Source organism: Mobula birostris, chromosome 6 (genome assembly GCF_030028105.1).
Source record: "Mobula birostris isolate sMobBir1 chromosome 6, sMobBir1.hap1, whole genome shotgun sequence".
Lineage (NCBI taxonomy): Eukaryota > Metazoa > Chordata > Chondrichthyes > Myliobatiformes > Myliobatidae > Mobula > Mobula birostris.
The window spans coordinates 95,251,019-95,268,171 of record NC_092375.1 but is presented as its reverse complement, the minus strand read 5'-3'; the positions used below and the strand labels follow the sequence as shown (position 1 = coordinate 95,268,171).

The 17,153-nt window shown below is 42.4% G+C and overlaps 2 protein-coding genes across 3 annotated transcripts in view; both read left to right on the top strand.

Annotated features, from left to right (window-relative positions):
• Window positions 1-8,067, top strand: part of LOC140199213 (MICOS complex subunit MIC26-like) — a 38,210-nt gene extending 30,143 nt beyond the window's left edge. The window contains exons 6-9 of the mRNA XM_072260897.1: window positions 214-305; window positions 2,991-3,107; window positions 3,830-3,879; window positions 7,505-8,067. Of these exons, the coding sequence (XP_072116998.1) occupies window positions 214-305; window positions 2,991-3,107; window positions 3,830-3,871 (251 nt within the window). The 3' untranslated portion in view covers window positions 3,872-3,879; window positions 7,505-8,067. The remainder of the gene's footprint in view (window positions 1-213; window positions 306-2,990; window positions 3,108-3,829; window positions 3,880-7,504) is intronic.
• Window positions 8,068-9,765: 1,698 nt separating this feature from the next.
• Window positions 9,766-17,153, top strand: part of mbtps2 (membrane-bound transcription factor peptidase, site 2) — a 59,530-nt gene continuing 52,142 nt past the window's right edge. The window contains exon 1 of one of the 2 annotated variants that reach the window (XM_072260896.1): window positions 9,766-9,845. In XM_072260896.1, the coding sequence (XP_072116997.1) occupies window positions 9,771-9,845 (75 nt within the window). In that variant the 5' untranslated portion in view covers window positions 9,766-9,770. The remainder of the gene's footprint in view (window positions 9,846-17,153) is intronic. The other variant, XM_072260894.1, reaches the window with a different exon arrangement.

Sequence of the window (17,153 nt, the reverse complement as noted above, 5' to 3'; positions counted from 1 at the left end):
GTGATGGGTGGAAGTGACGAAAGGCTAAAGATGATGGAATGTGATGGGAGAGGAAGATGGAGCGCGGAACAAAGAGAGGGAAGTGGGAGGGCAGATGGGAAAATGGGAGAGGGTAACAAAAGTCTCTAAATAAGAGATTTACTTCAGATACTGTTTCTCCATTCTGTCTGTCATTTGTTTAATTTGAGTATTTTTATTTTGATCTAATTACAGGTTCCCGTGTAAGGAAAGTGTTTTACTCATGTGGGTTTGTAACTGCTTGTGCCTCTCTGTATTATCCTCAACAAACTGTTGAAATTGCAAAGGTGAGTGCTTTATTGGAACCTCAGTTGTACAGAGGTTGTACCTCATTGGGATATTATAACTTTAATAATTAATGTTATGGTGTTTAAACATTGGAATTACTAGAAGTTGATTTATACCTGCCTGAGAATAAATTTAACCCTTCAACCCAACTCCTCCATGCTGAGCAAGGTCCTATTCACTTGCGTTTGGCTTATGATTTTATAATGTCTACAAAGTCAACCCTCAGCTTCCTACAATCCAAAGAATAAAGTCCTAGCCTGCCCAGTCCTTCCCATCACACAGGCCACCAAGTCATGACAACATTCTCTTAACCTTCCTTTGCAGTAATGCTGTTTAAAGAATATCCCACATAAAGCAATGAATTAATTAAGCCCCTTGCAATTATGGATTGTCAAGAACTCCTTTACAGGTTTTCCTGTTGTAGGAAAATGCCACTGGGTTGTGTATTGTAATGGTCAAAGCATCTGCTGTAGTTGTTGGTGGAGAAAAGTCACTCACTGCTCCTGGAAATGCTGCCACGTCCACATCAGTAGATAGCCTAGATGTAGTGAAGCTTTCAGAAGGTAGTACCCATGACAGTATCCATGGGCTGCTGATGAGAATATTTCAGTTAGCTGATTGAATTTATCTGACCAGCTAATCTGCTGCAGTAATCCTGTTCTTACCTTCATCTGATGTCGATGTTGTCGGTAAATCCAGCATTTACTATCCATCCTTAATGGTCCCTGAACTGAGTGACTTTGACTATTTCAGGTTATGTGTCAAAGACATTGGCTCTGAGTTCCTCACAGTAACAACATTTCTGAAGCAATCAGCATTTAATATTTATGAACTTTTTAACAACATGATAGGGCTGTAATTTTAGGGTGATCGGAGGGATGTTGGAGATATGTTTTTCATACAGTGTGGTGGGTGCATGGAATGCACTGCCGGAGTGGTGATATAGTCAGATACATTAGGTACATTTAAGAGATTAATCTTAGGCACATAGATGAAAGAAAACAGAAGGCTATGTGGGTGGGAAGGTTAGAGAGAGGTGATCTTGGGAGTAGATGAAAAGGTCAGCATAACATAGTGGGTTGAAAGGTCTGTAGAGCTGTGTTTTATGTTCTATGTTTTTAATTACGTGAATTAAAATTTCTGAACGGCTGACGTGGGATTTGAATACCAGTCCAGTAACTTCACAAATGCACCAGGTTATCAGTCTGACAATTAGTTATTGGCCAGGGCATAGCTGAGTGGAATTAGGGTGGGTGAAGTGTTGAAGGGAGATGAGTGGGACTTGATTTTATCACCAAAGACTCCAGCAAATTTCTACAGATGTTCTGTGGAGAGCATCCTAACTGGTATCAAGGGGCCACTGCACAGGATCAGAAAAAGCTGCAGAAAGGCGCAAACTAGCCAGGCTCCATCATAATCAGGACATCTTTAAGGAGCGATGCCTCAGAAAGGCTGCATCCGTTATTAAGGGCCCCCATCACCCAGGGCACGACTTTTTCTCATTGCTACCATCGAGGAGCAGGCACAGGACTCTGATGACACACACTCAACATTTTAGAAATAACTTCTTTCCCTCCTCCATTAGATTTCTGAATGGACAATTAACACATGTACTATACCTCACTGTTTTTGCTTTCTCTTTGCACTATTTATTTAATATGAATTATCTATATACCCAGTATACTTTATTACTGTAATTTCTAAGGCTTTTTATTACTATGTATTGCAATGTACTGTTGCTGCAAAACAACAAATGCCTGTGATATTAAACCTGATTCTGCTTCTGACCATGAGACCTTAACATGTAGAAGAAGAGTTCGGCTATTCGGCCCATCAGGTCTGCCCTGCCTTCAATCATGCTTGATTTTTTGTTCGGGGGGCCAGAATATTCCAGCTGGAGACATTGGAGTTTGGAATTTAATTCTGGCACCATCTGTACATTCTCCCTGTGACCACGTGGGTTTCCTTAGTAGGTTAAAGAGTCATTGTAAATTGTCTTGTGAGTAGGCTCGGGTTAAGTCGGTGGGTTGCTGAATGACATGGCTCATTGGGCCTGAAGAGCCTGTTTCATGCTGTATTTCTAAATAAAATAAATAAATGTTTTTAAATATCCACTATCTCGCCATAACCTTAGCCTCCTTACCAATCAGGAGCCTATGAATCTCTGCCTTACTTGGCCTGCGTTGCTGTCTGTGGCAATGAATTCCACAGAGTCACCACCCTGTGGCTGAAGAAATTCCTCCTCATCTCTGTTCTGAAAGGTTATCCCTTTATTCTGAGGCTGTGCTCTCAGATTCCAGTCTGTCCTAATGGAAATGTCTACTGTATCCATATCTCTCAGTATCCAGTGAAATCATTCACTTAGATTTGAGGTAAAAGGTACAGCCGTGAGCAGTGAGACAGGAAGGTTGATGTTAAACGGGGGGAGGTCTGGTGAAAGCACGAGCAGAGATAAATGGGCTGATGCACCTTGCTCTGTGCTGTATACACAACCGTTTCTGCTTGGTCTTTTTGAGGTGCCACTGAGAGTTTTGATTCAAGGCTAGTTAAAGACACTGTGTAACTCTGGTCCAGAGCAGAGAGGGAGGGCAATAATTCATTAAAAGAATCAATGTAAGTACTAATGTCATGATGATTTGTGATATGTAGAGAAGGTATGTGGCTAATTACTGTGCTTTCCTAAGGCAACTGGTTCATCACTTTATGAATTGTCCATGCAAACATATTTAACAATTGAATCGCTGTGGAAGAAATTCAGAGATCAGAAGCCAGAAGCTTCCCCAATACCAGGGAATACTCAGGTACTGCAGCTTTTTCTCTTATCCAGGCTGTTATGCACTCGGGTATGTTTTCCTGTTTCTAAACACAAGAGATTCTGCAGATACTGGAAATACACAAAAAATGCTGGAGAAACTCAGCAGGTCAGGCAGCATCTGTGGAAGGGAACGCAGTCGATGTAATAGGCCAAGGGTCTCAGCCTGACTTGTCAAGTGTTTATTCCCTCCATAGATGCTGCCTGACCTGCCGAGTTCCTCCCATTGATTTTCTTTACAATCTGACACTTATACTCCATAATATGTTATAAGAGGTTTGTACGACACCATATACTACACAAATAGATTTGTAAAGAATGGTATTGCACCACATTTTGTTCAGATAGATTGACTCATTGTGAAACACTTGCATTGCAGCATATGTCTATACAGATCATTAAATACTCTCACCTCTGATACATGGATTCCATTAAGAAGGGTTTGTGTGACAGTCCACTAACACCGATTTATTGTCACATTATAAAAGAATTGCCCAACTCTGACCGACTATACAGATGGTTTGTCTGACTTAACTCCATCTCCCCACACACATCATGCAGAAGAACTTGTCTCTACAAACTACTTCAAGAAATGGTATGCAAGACAATGGTGCTTAATGTTAACTCGTGGATGATGACTACTTAAACATTATCTATGTTTGTTCTATATCTCTTTTTGAAAAGCATTTATTGACAATTTTTTTTTAAAAGGTTACTGAGGTTCAAATATCAGATGCAAAAAGTTCCTCTTAAAAGTGCAGGTAGGCATCATTTGCTTCTTCCTGTCCTCAAACAATGTCTTTGATAACTGCTTGACAGCACTCACAGAGAGAGTGAAAAAGGGGAGATGGAGCTTGCTGGAAGAAGGGGAGGCTGGAGGCTGGAACCTGGAAGGTAATGTGGTAACAATAAAGGGCTGCAGTTGTTGGAATTTGATAATTGAGAAAGGTGGTGAGTGGCACTAGATAAGGGAGAGATGATGGTTGGGCATAATTACTTTATTATCACATGTACCAAGATAGGGTGAAAAGCATTTGTTTATGTGCTATCCACACATAAGCACATCGAGTTAGTACAAAAGGACAGTAAAAGAATTGAAAATACTATTACATTTGCAGCAAGTGCGATGCACAAAGACAAATAAGGTTCAAAGACAGGTGAAAAGGACAATGGGGGATTTCCAATGCAGGTAGATTGGGAAAAGCAGGTTGGAGCTGAATCCCGAGAGAGGGAATTTGTATAATGACTACGAGATGGCGTTTTAGAGCAGCTTGTGAATGAGCCCACTAGGGGAAAGGCAAATCTGGATGTGTGTTGTGCAATGAACCACATTTGATTAGGGAGCTAAAGGAACCCTTAGGAGACAGTGATCATAATATGATAGAATTCATCCTACAATTTGAGAGGGAGAAGCTAAAGTCAAGGGATCGGTATTGGGGTGGAGCAAAGGTAACTACAGAGGCTTGAGAAAGGAGCTGGCCATAGTTGATTGTAAGGGGACACTAGCAGGGATGATGGCAAAGCAGCTATGTCTGGAGTTTCTGGGAGAAATTCGGAAGGTGCAGGATAGATGCATCCCAAAGAAGAAAAAGTATTCTAAAGATAGGATGGCATAACCGTGGCTAACAAGGGAAGTCAAAGAAGGCATTAAAGCAAAAGGGTAAGCTATATATTTACAACATAGTAAAAACTAATGGGGAGTTAGAGGATTGGGGAGCTTTGAAAAACCAACAGAAGGCAACCATAAATACGATAGGGAGAGAAAAGATGAAATATTAAGATAAGCAAGCCAAAATAATATAAAAGAGGATACCAAAATTTTTTTCAAATATATAAAAAGACAATCATGACTGCTGGAAAATGATGCTGGAGAGATAGTAATGGGGGACGAGGAAATGGCAGACAAACTCAATAACTGTGTTGTGTCAGTCTTCTCTGTAGAAAACACCAGCAGTATGCCAGAAATTCGGGAGGGTTGGGACAGAATTGTGAGTAATTGCTGTTTTTAAAAAGAAGGTGCTTGGATAGATGAAAGATATTAAGGAATATGTATTTCACCTGGACCAGATGGACTACACCCAAGGATTCTGAAAGAGTAGCTGAAGAGATTGTGGAAGCATTAGTACTGATCTTTCAAGAATCACTAGATTCTGAAAGAGTTCCAGAGGACTGGAAAATTGGAAATGTCACTCTATTCTTCAGGAAGGGAGGGAGCCAAAAACAGGAAATTACAGGCCAGTTAACCTGACTTCAGTGGTTGAGATGATGTTGGAGTTCATTATTAAGGATGAGGTTTCAGGGTACTTGGAGGCATACGATAAAATAGGCCAAAGTCAGCATGGTTTCCTTAACTTGAAATCTTACCTGACAAATCTGTTTGGAATTCTTTGAGGAAATAACAGACAAATTAGACAAAGGAGGGACAGTAGATGTTAAATTTTCAGAAGGCCTTTGACAAGTGCCGCACATGAGGCTGGATTCCCTAAAGGTTAACTTGCAGGTTGAGTCAGTGGTGAGGAAGGAAATGCGATGTTTGCCTTCATTTCAAGAGCACTCGAATATAAAAGCAAGATGTAATGTTGAGACTTTATGAAGCACTGATGAGGTCTCACTTGGAGTATTGTGAGTGGGTCTTAGAAAAGATGTGCTGACGTTGGAGAGGGCTCAGAGGAAGTTCACCAGAGTGATTGCATGAATGAATGGGTTACCGTAAGAGGAGCGTTTGATGACTCTGCTGCGCCTGTACTTATTGGAATTTGGAAGAGTGAGGGGGAGCCCCTGAAACCTATCAAATGTTGAAAAGCCTGGATAAAGCGGATGTGGAGAGAATGATGGGGGAGCCTGGGGCCAGAGGGCACATCTTCGGTATAGAGGGATGTCCATTTAAAATGGAGATGACGACGAGTTCCTTTCGCCAGGGGAATCTGTGCAATTCATTGCCACAGGTGGCTGTGGAGGCCAAGTCATTAGGTGTATTTGAGGTGGAGGCGGATAGATTCTTGATTAATCAGGGTGTGAAAGGTTACGGGGTTGAGAGGAAGATGGATCAGCCGTGATGAAATGGTGGAGCAACTCGATGAGCTGAATAGCAGAATTCTGCTCCTATCTCTTACGGTCTAAACAAGAGCCCATGATAGTTCAGGAAAAATACTAGCATGGACAGAAGAATGGCGGACTGGGAGGAGGCAAAGAGAGAGAATAAAAGGAGCCTTTTTCTGGATGGCTGCTGGTGACTAGTAGTAGGTTGTTGCTGGAACCTCTTCTTTTCACATTATATGTCAATGATTTAGATGACAGTATTGATGGCTTTGTAGTTGTTTGTGAACGATCCAAAGATAGGTGGAGGGGTGGATGACATTGAAAGAAGCAGGGAGACTGCAGACGAACTTGTATTAGGAGAATGGCAAAGAAGTGCCAGGTGGAATGTAGTGTAGGAATGTGTATGATTATGCACTTTGATAAAGTAATAAATGTGTAGGCTATTTTCTAAATGGGGATGTAATTCAGAAATCATTGGTGCAGAGACTTGGGAGTCCCAGTGCAGGATTCCCAAAAGGTTATCTTGCAGGTTGAGTCGGTAGTAAGGAAGGCAAATGCCATGTGAGCATTCATTTCGAGAGGGCTCGAGTGAATAAGCAAGGGTGTATTGCTGAGGTCTCACTCGCAGTATTGTGAGCAGTGATGGGACTCCTATCTAAGAAAAAATGTGCTGGCATTGGAGAGGGTTCAGAGGAGGTTCCTGTAGGAGGAGTGTTTGGCTCTGGGCCTGTACTGACTGAATTTTAGAAGAATGAGGGGGGGATCTCATTGAAACGAATATTGAAAGGGCTACATAGATTGGACGTGTAGAGGATGTTCAGCCGTGATGGAATGGTGGAGCAGGCTTGATTGGCCGAATGGCCTAACTCCACTCCTATGTCTTATGGTTTTATAGCTGTGATGAGGCAGATTTAAAGGTCAAGATTTTGTGCATATGGTTTGAGGCTTGCGAGAGTTTTATAACAATGGCAGAGAATGGTATGTGTTCTCAAGCTGTTCTATCTTCTGCATGACAGAAGAGGAGAGAAGACAAAATGATTAGGGTGAGAAGGATCTTTAATTAGGCCGGCAGCTTTCTCCAGATAGCGGGACCAAGAGGACAGGAGACCGAGTGGTGTAACAATGTGCCTTTATCTCTGTGCTGCTTTGTCTCTGCCCATCAACCATCACCCGCTGTCTCCCTCCCTCCTTCCCTGACAGCTGACTGCATCTTCCCATCGTCCCCTTTCTCACCTGGTTCCACCTATTACTTACCACCCCCCCCCCCCCCACCCCTACCTCTTTATACCAGTAGTCCTAATACCGGGTTTCAATCTTAAACAATTGACTACTCTTTTACCTCCACAGATGTTGCCTGACCCACTGAGTTCCTCCAGTAGATTGTTTATGGCTCCAAATCCCTTTGTGCTAAGACAGCCCCAGAGCTTCAGGCAATGCCAGCCAGAGGAGACAGACACCTCCGCCACAGGTGGTTGACAGTAACCCAGCTCTCGCCTCTCCTGCCTTGTGAACAGAATTCTTCAACCTAATTTCTCCCTAATACTGATGGTCGTAGGACCTACAGCAAGTGCTCTGTGGCAGACAAGTGTCAAGTGAAACTGGGCTTTCCAGTGTCACCTGAATCCTCCTCAACCTGCCACTGGCACTGGCACCTAACCTGCAAAGAACTGTCTGATACTTTCAGAAAGATACTGACCCCAAATTATTTCCTGATGGGTGGACTAATTTAAATAGTTTATTTCAAGGAACAGAGCTATGAGTGAAGCAGTATTTCTTGTGAAGCAAAATAAGCCTGAATGATTGTTGGTTAATTAATCATACCTTATTGATGAGTTAAATAATCAGAGATTTATTTTTGCTTGGAAATGTGTATATTCAATATAATCTAATAAAACACAATTAAAGAGTGAGTAATATGGGTGAATATTTTTATGATAACTGTATGTGCACCCACGATCAACTTTGTACCTGGGTCTCTGGTGCTGTGAGGCAGTGGCCTCACTATAATATCTGACTGGGTGAGTAGAACTTCAAAGATATAGAAGCAGTTCTTGCTTCGTCAGGGTAAAGCAGTCTTCTCGACTAGGGCCTGTTCGCCACCTATATCATTCATTTCCTGCACTATACACTGGAGGGGATTCACTCAGGAACTCCGAAACCCATAATCTCTATATCCAAGGGACAAGGAGAATAGGTGCAGAGAACCCTGCTGCATACACAGTCTCCTCTGACACCACCATTGTTGGCCAAATCAAAAGTGATGAATTGGCATATAGGAGGGAGATTGAAAGACTGGTTAAAATGGTGCCACAGCAACAATCTCTCACTCAATGTCAGCAAAATCAAAGAGCTAATTATTGGCCACAGCAGGAAGAAGTTGGAGGTCCATGAGCCTGCCCTCGGGGGATCGGAGGTGGAGAGGGTCAGTAACTTTAAATTCCTTGGCATTACCATATCTGAGGATCTGTCCTGGGATCAGCATACAAGTCCCATCACAAAGAAGGCATGGCATGGCAGCTTGCATAGATTGGGCATGTCATCTAAAACTGTGGCAAACCAATACAGGTACACAGCAGAGAGAATCCAGACTGTGTGCATCACAACCTGGTATGGAAACACCAGTGCTCCGGAACAGAAAAAATCCACACAAGGTGGTGGAGGCATCACAGGCAAAGCCTTCCCAACCATAAGCACCTTTACAGGGAGCTTCCACAAGAAAGCAGCATCCATCATCAAGGCCCCCACCTTCCAGGCTATGCTCTCTTCTCACTTCTACCATCTGCCAGGAGCCTTGGGTCCCACACCACCAGGTTCAGGAACAGATAATGCCCAACATTCCTGAACCAGCGTGCAAAACTACACCACCTCAACTTTGAACTGAGTCTACTATCGACAGACTCACTTCAAAGGAGGACCCTACAATTCATGTGTTCAGAATTATTTATTTTTTACTTGCACAATTTGTCTTTTGTACATTGGTTATTTGCTTATCTATGTATAGTTTTTCATAAATTATATTTATTTATTTATGTTCTTGTGAACGAATCCCAAGCAGTGTATGGTGACACATAGTACCTTATTAATAAATTTACTTTGAAGTCACAAATCATCCAGACTTTCATCTTCACTGAGGCTCCACCCTGGAACTGTCTTCCCTGCACCGTGGGAACTCCTGCAGCAGATCAAGGGGATATCTGGCTCTCACCTTCTCAGGGGCAATGCCAATGAGAGATGGGGGATAACTGCGGCCTTGCTGCTGATCTGGGTCGGGTTCATCCCGGTCTCAGCCACCGTCCGGAGTCCCGTCCTGTCCCTGTGGCCGTCGATATTTCCCTGCATGCTCCGACTTCCCCTCTCCTCCCAAAACCGTGCGGGTTATTGATAAGGTGGGTTAAGATCGTTCTGCGAGGGGCCCGCACGGACTTTCTGGGTCCAATGCATTTTCATAGTATTTTAAGTATAAATTTACATCTGTATAAAACCATTAGATTTCCCTTACCAATATGGCCACCGCCTTGGGCAGCTTCCACTTTACCAACATGGCCGTCCGGACGCAATGATGGCCGCCGTTGGGGTGACGTCACCTCCTATTTGTCTGGCCATTTCCGGTGTGATGGTGCCGGCAGCGGCGGTTTTGGGCCCGGTGGGTTTTTGGTGCGTGCTGTGTCTCGCCGACTCGGCGTTTAAGGTGAGGCGGGTAGACGCGAATCCTGTCTCAGTCACCACGGGCATGGCAGGGTTGCAGCCCCATCTGTGTCTCTCCCCTTTTCTGCTGTCCCGCATCCATCACTCTCCCGTACCTGTTCCCTCCGTGAAAAACACCGCTCAGACTCCCCGCCCTCTTATCCCCACCCACTCAGAATCTCGTGTACCAACTGCATTGACCTCACCCCCAGGCTCCATCCCACCATCCTTCCGCACTAAGCGAGGAGCTCAATGGGATCGCGGGCGTTTTTGGGCCGAAGAGCCTGTTTTCTTGCTGTATGACGCTATGACCGGCCCCTAGTGTGACCTTGGTGGTCTTTCATCCACACGCAGACTGGGCAAAACAAGTCATTCCCCGTGGCACAGCGGCTGAGCAGGTAGAGGTGCTGCCTCAGCTCAATACCAACCTCTGATGATGTCTGTATGGAGTTGGTATGTTCTCCCTATCATTGCAGTGGGTTTCTCCCATATCCCATAGCCATTCAGATTGGTCGGATAACTAGACGCTGTAAATTGTCCCTAGTGTGTATATGAGGGTTAGAATCTGGGAGGAATTGATTGGAATGTGGGTAACGAGGTTAATATAAATTACTGAATTTCATCCATTTGTAGACAGTTTCTCATACTGTGCACTGATGAACACTCGGGTCTATAGAAATGCTTTTGTAGCCTTTTCTAGCTTCACGCATCTTTACAATTCTAAGGGCTTCTGAAAGTTGTTTTGCACATAAACGGATCTCTCTTGAGAAGAGCAGGCTCTGTCAGTAACCTGACTTCTTATGTCTTTTTTTTAATATAGCGCAGGGCACCTCTGCAACCCACACATCCAATCTCATTTCATTGATAGAAACACCTGACACCAAATAGCTTTTGTAGAAGGCATTACCCCAGAGGTTCACATACTTTTTTGAACTTTGGATGTGATGTTTAAATGGTGTACTTAATATTGATTGTTTAATACTTAATACAGTCGTTTTTGTGTTATTAGTTTAGGCAGATTGTGTTTGTCTATTATTGTGACTTAGATGAAGATCAGACCACGTTCTATGAGTAATGCAGAAAAACAGGTAATTGCAAGAGGTTCACAAACTTTTTCTTGCAACTGTGCTATCTTCTCAACCCATACTCCTGCATTCACCCCGTGACCATAAGATACAGAATTAGGCCATTCGGCCCATCGAGTCTACTCTGCCATTTCTTCATGGCTGATCCATTTTTCCTGTCAGCCCCAACCTCCTGCCTTCTCCCTGTATCCCTTCATGCCCTGACCAGTCAAGAATGTATCAACCTCTCAAACACGAGGAAATCTGTAGATGCTGGAAATTCAAACACACACAAACAATGCTGGTGAACGCAGCAGGCCAGGCAGCATCTATAGGAAAAGAGGTACAGTTGACGTTTCAGGCCGAGATGTCGACTGTACCTCTTCCTATAGATGCTGCCTGGCCTGCTGCGTTCACCAGCATTGTTTGTGTGTGTTGCAGATATCAACCTCTGCCTTAAATACACACAAAGACTTGGCCTCCACAGCAACCTGTGGCAACAAATTCCACTGATTCACCCATCTTTGGCTAAAGAAATTCCTCTCCTCATCTCTATTCTAAAAGGACGTTGCTCTATTCTGAGGCTGTGCCCTCTGGTCCTAAACTCCAGCCACAGGATACATCCTCTCCACATCCACTCTATCAAGGCCTTTCAGCTTTCGCTAGGTTTCATTTAGGCCACCACACATCCTTCTGAATTCCAGTGAATACAGACCCAGACCATCAAATGCTCTTCATATAACAAGCCATTCAATCCTAGAATTATTTTCGTGAACCTCTCCAGTGTCAGCACATCCTTTCTATGATGAGGGGCCCAAACTTGCTCTCAGTACCCAAAGTGAGGCCTCACCAGTGCTCTATAAAGCCTCAGCATTACATCCTTACTTTTGTGTTCTAGTCCTCTTGAATTGATTGCTAACATTGCATTTGCCTTCCTCACCACAGATTCAACCTCCAAATTAACCTGCACAAGGACTTCGAAGTCCCTTTGTGCCTCAGATTTTTGAGTTTTCTCTCCATTTAGAAAATAAGTCTATCTACCCTCTTATTTCTTCTACCAAACTGTGTGACCATACACTTCGTGACACTCCATCCGTCTGCCACTTCTTTGCCCATTCTCCTTCTGTAGCCTCTCTGCTTCCTTCTTGGCATGCTCTTTTTTATCTCCTGTTGTAATTTCCAGGCCACATCCTTACTATTGTTTGAGGGTCTGTATATAACTCCCATACATGCCAATCTACAACTGTGCTGCAAGTTCATCTCCCTTATTCTGTATACTGAGTGTATTCAAATACAACACCTTCAGTCCTGTATTCACCCTTTTCGATTTTGTTCACCTTTTACATTGCAGCTCATCTTGTTGACTGCAATTTTGCCCTATCATCAGCCTCTCCATGTTAGGAGTTTGATTACAGATTGCCTCTGTTTGTAAACCAACTACCTCATCCTCAGCACTATCACTCCTGTTCCCATCCTCCTGCCAAATTAGCTTAAACCCTCCTGAACAACTCTTTATTTTTATTGAAGGAATGACACAATACAGAATATATAATGGATTACATTTTCCTCCATTTTGCTTTTATATCATACCCCCAAACAAACCTCCCCCACCCGCCCTCCCCGAACATATCATGGCAGCTAATATATTTACAACACAACAATTCACAGATACAAGCACGGACATTTCACAACCATACCCCCACACTACTTCAAGACGATGGCTCACACACATCTGCAACATGTCAGATGATCCAAAATACACTCATATTTACAATTCATCAACCACCCTGTGAGGTAAATTATAAGCATGTTAAATGAGAGGCAACTTTCCGAGTACAATCAAATGCCCTCAACTAGTAGGTAATTCCTTAAGACTCCCAAAATATGATAAGAAAGGTCCCCATTTCGAATAGAACCTTTTCACAGGCCCCCCCCAAAGTAAATTTAATCTTTTCTAATTTCAGAAAAAACATTACATCTTCGAATCAAGCAGCAGCCGTTGGGGGAGTGGCAGATTTCCAAACCAGCAGAATTCTCCTACGGGCCAATAGCGATGTAAATGCAATGATATTCGACTGGCTTGCATTTAAACCCAAATCATCATCTGCCACACCAAATACAGCTATAAGCGAGCAAGGTCTCAATGTCACCCCCAAAACCTCACTGATAATTTTTAAAACCAGTGTCCAATAGTTATCAAGCTGAGGGCATGACCAAAATGCATGTACTAAACCAGCCGGAGAGAAGGAACACCTGTCACAGTCAGCGTCTGCCCCAGGGTATATGTCTGCCAGTCTGGCTTTACTTAAATGTACCCTGTGTAAAACTTTAAATTGTATGAGCCCCAGTCTAGCACATGATGATGAGAAATGAACCCTATTCAATACTTTTGCCCAATATTCCTCCGCCAGATCCATACCGAGGTCATCCTCCCACCTACTCTGAGTTTTGTTTAGATCTTGAACTCCCAAAGACATCAGCTGAGAGTATAGTTCAGAAATCAGCCCTTTATTGTTAAAGCTAAGAGTGAGTTTTTCCCATAACATAGCAGGTGGTAGATCAGGAAAAGGGGGAAATTTTTCCTTGACCAAGTGGCGAATCTGCAGGTATTTTAAAAAATGATTATGTGGAAGGCCATACTTACTGCACAGGTTATCAAAACTATCAAATATGTTATCAGTGTACAAATTCTTAATGCGTGTAAGACCGTTCAAACCCCATTGTCTGAAAGCTGAATCGAATGTGGAGGGAGGAAATAAATGTTTTTTATGAATGGGGCCCAAAACTGAAGCTGATATGAACTTATGGTTGCAGTGAAATTGATTAAAAATTTTGAGGGTAGAAAGCACGACCGGGTTAGGTGTGAATTGAGAGGATTTCAATGGTAAGGAAGAATACACCAAAGCTGGGAGAGGTGAGGCGTGGCAAGACCGTGACTCAAACAGGCACCAGATTATATGTGGCCGGTGAAGCCAAAATAATACTTTTTGAATGTTCAATGCCAAGTAATAATGAATAAAGCTGGGAAGACCCATTCCATCTATGTCATGACCTCTTTGGAGAGTGTGCTTATTAACCCTTGGGACCTTATTTTCCCAAATAAAGGAGGTTATAGCTTGGTCGACTGATTTAAAAAATAACTTAGATAAGAAAACTGGCAAACACTGAAACAAATAAAGAAATCTAGGAAATATAGTCATTTTCACTGATTGAATTCTCCCAGCTATAGTAAGGGGTAAACTGCGCCATCTCTCGAAATCAGCCTTCATTTGGCTAACCTGAGGCCTGTAGTTAGCTTCAAACAGAGATGTAAAAGAGTGAGTAATATGTATTCCTAGGTATACAAAACCATCTTGAGATAAAGGAAAAGGCAAAGATTCCTGTTGGATCTGTAGGGCCAAGTTATTAATGGGAAAGCATTTGCTTTTTTGAAAGTTCAGTTTATAGCCAGAGAAGGCTCCAAATTGACCTAATAATGACACAATATCAGGACTACTACCTACAGGGTCGCTGACATGAAGTAAGAGGTCATCAGCATATAGGGAAACACAGTGTTCCATGTCCCCTCTTCTAACACCTTGAAATAATGTAGTTGACTTAAGTGCAATAGAAAGAGGCTCAATTGCAATTGCAAAAAGAAGAGGGGACAGTGGGCAGCCTTGGCGAGTGCCATGTGTTAATGGGAAATAGATCGAAAATAATTTGTCTGTGTACATGCTAAAGGCGAGTGGTATAATAGCCTAACCCAAGCTACAAATATTCTGCCAAATCCAAATTTCTCCAAAACACTAAACAGGTATACTCACTCCACTCTATCAAACGCCTTCTCCGCGTCCAAGGAGATAACAACCTCTGGACTTGGAGAATCACTGGATGAATAAACCACATCAGCCAGTTGATGGATATTAAAAAAAGAATGGTGATTTTTAATAAAGCCTGTTTGATCGTCTGAAATTAGCTTGGGAAGGGGACGTTCTAAACGGCATGCAAGCACTTTAGCCAAAATTTTCACATCTACATTCAAAAGTGAGATGTCCTTGTCCTTTTTAAGATGTAGTGAAATAGCTGCCTGTGAAAGAGAAGGGGGTAAGGAGCCATTCTCCAAAGATTCCTGAAACACTTCTAGAAGGACTGGTATGAGCTTATCCTTAAATTTCTTATAAAATTCTATTGGATAACCATCAGGACCTGGGGACTTACCACTCTGCATAGCCATAATGGCATTATTAATCTCTTCCTGCCCAAGAGCCTGATCTAGGTTCTCCACCTCCTCTGGTTCAAGAGTTGGTATTTCCAAATTATCTAAAAAACGTTCCATATTTGTTTTATCTGAGGGGAACTCTGAGGCATACAGAGAGGAATAAAAAGTGGCAAAGATGTTATTAATCTCTTTTGGATTGCTTGTCAAGTTTTGGTCTCTTATCTGGGGAATAAGTTGTGATGCAGCTTGACGCTTCAACTGATGAGCCATAAGCCGGCTCGCCTTGTTACCATATTCATTATAGAGGCCACGTGTCTTAAGAATTAATTGTTCTGGTAGGTTTGTAGATAGAAGATTAAACTTCGCTTGCAAATCAACCCGGCTTTTATATAATTCCGCAGTGGGTGCCTCAGAGTATTTTCTATCCAGGTCCAAAATAGATTGCAATAACACTTTCATTTCCTTGCTATGCTCTTTATTGGCATGTGAAATATAAGATATTATTTGACCCCCCAAGAAAGCTTTTAAAGTTTCCCAAAGTAAAGAGTACGATACCGACTCAGTTTTGTTAGTCTCGAAGAATGGTCAATGTTAGCCGATATATAACTACAACATTTCTCATTAGAAAGCAAAAGGGGGTTAAGTCTCCACAGAGGCTGTTCTCTAACGTTTAAAGGAAAACATAGGTCCAGTTTCACGGGCAAGTGATCAGATATAACTATAGCAGTGTATTCAATTTGTCTAATCATTGGTATCAAGGAGTGATCTATAAAGAAATAGTCTAGCCTGGAATAGGAGTGGTGAACATGAGAAAAGAAAGAGAATTGCCTAATTGATGGATTCAAAAATCTCGAAGGATCCATATCACCATTTGTTGCATAAACATCAAGAAGGCCTTTGCCATACCAGAAAATGTTCCCCTAGGGCAAGACCCATCAAGCAGTGGGTCAACAACACAGTTCAAATCTCCGGAAAAGATTAGCTTATGTGTATTCAGGATAGGTATTAAAGACAAAACCTTATTTGCAAATTGGACATCGTCCCAGTTAGGGGCATAAACATTTACCAAAATAACAGATATCTGAAAGAGAGAGCCAGAGTCTATAATAAAGCGACCATTAGGGTCACTGATTACATCAGATGGTGTGAACTGCATTCTTTTGGTGATTAATATTGCCACCTCCCTGGACCTACTATTAAATCTGGAATGAAAAACCTGACTAATCCATGCTTTACAAAGTCTATTATGGTCTTCCACTCTTAAATGTGTCTCTTGTAGAAATAGTATATCTGCTTTTAATTGTTTCAGATGAGAGAAAACTTTAGCTCTTTTAACCGGACCATTGAGCCCCTTTACATTCCAAGAAATAAACCTCACAGGGTGGCCTCCAGCAGCAGCACTCACGTGAACCATATCAAAAGACACACAGGGCCTACAATCCAAAACAGTGCGAGGGCATAAGTTGCACACAATAACGCACAATGAAAAGAAAGTCTGATCAATCCATAACATACAAAAGAATAAACTGCCATGGTAATCCCCCAAAACACTCCCCCCGCCTCTTTTCACAAACAACAAAAAAACCCAATTAACTCCCGAAACCTAGATCTACCTCCCCAATTGAGGATGATCGCAGGCAGTACCCAACAAAAAACTTCCAAGGCGTTCCCCATGCAGCCCAACTTTCAATCTAATCTAGGGCGGCTCCCCTCCTTAACATTTATCCTATCACTTATACTACCTTTAATATAACATATAGGCTAAAGATGACCCAGGTCAAGCTAAGCATTAAAAACAAAAAAAAACACTAGGCAACTTAAACGCCCGAGATACAAATCCCAAATATTTACATTTTGCTGGTTGAAAGTTTTTGTTAATCAGTTTCAGCAGCATAGCAGTTTGACCCGATCGCATTCCACAAATTAAACTGGAAAAAATGAACAAAGAAGTGGATTGTGAAAATTAACAGTTTGCCTCAGCATGAGGTCCCTTCCATGCTACATGAATAACCTAAAAAAAGTCATTGTTCTTCTCGTTCTTCTTCTC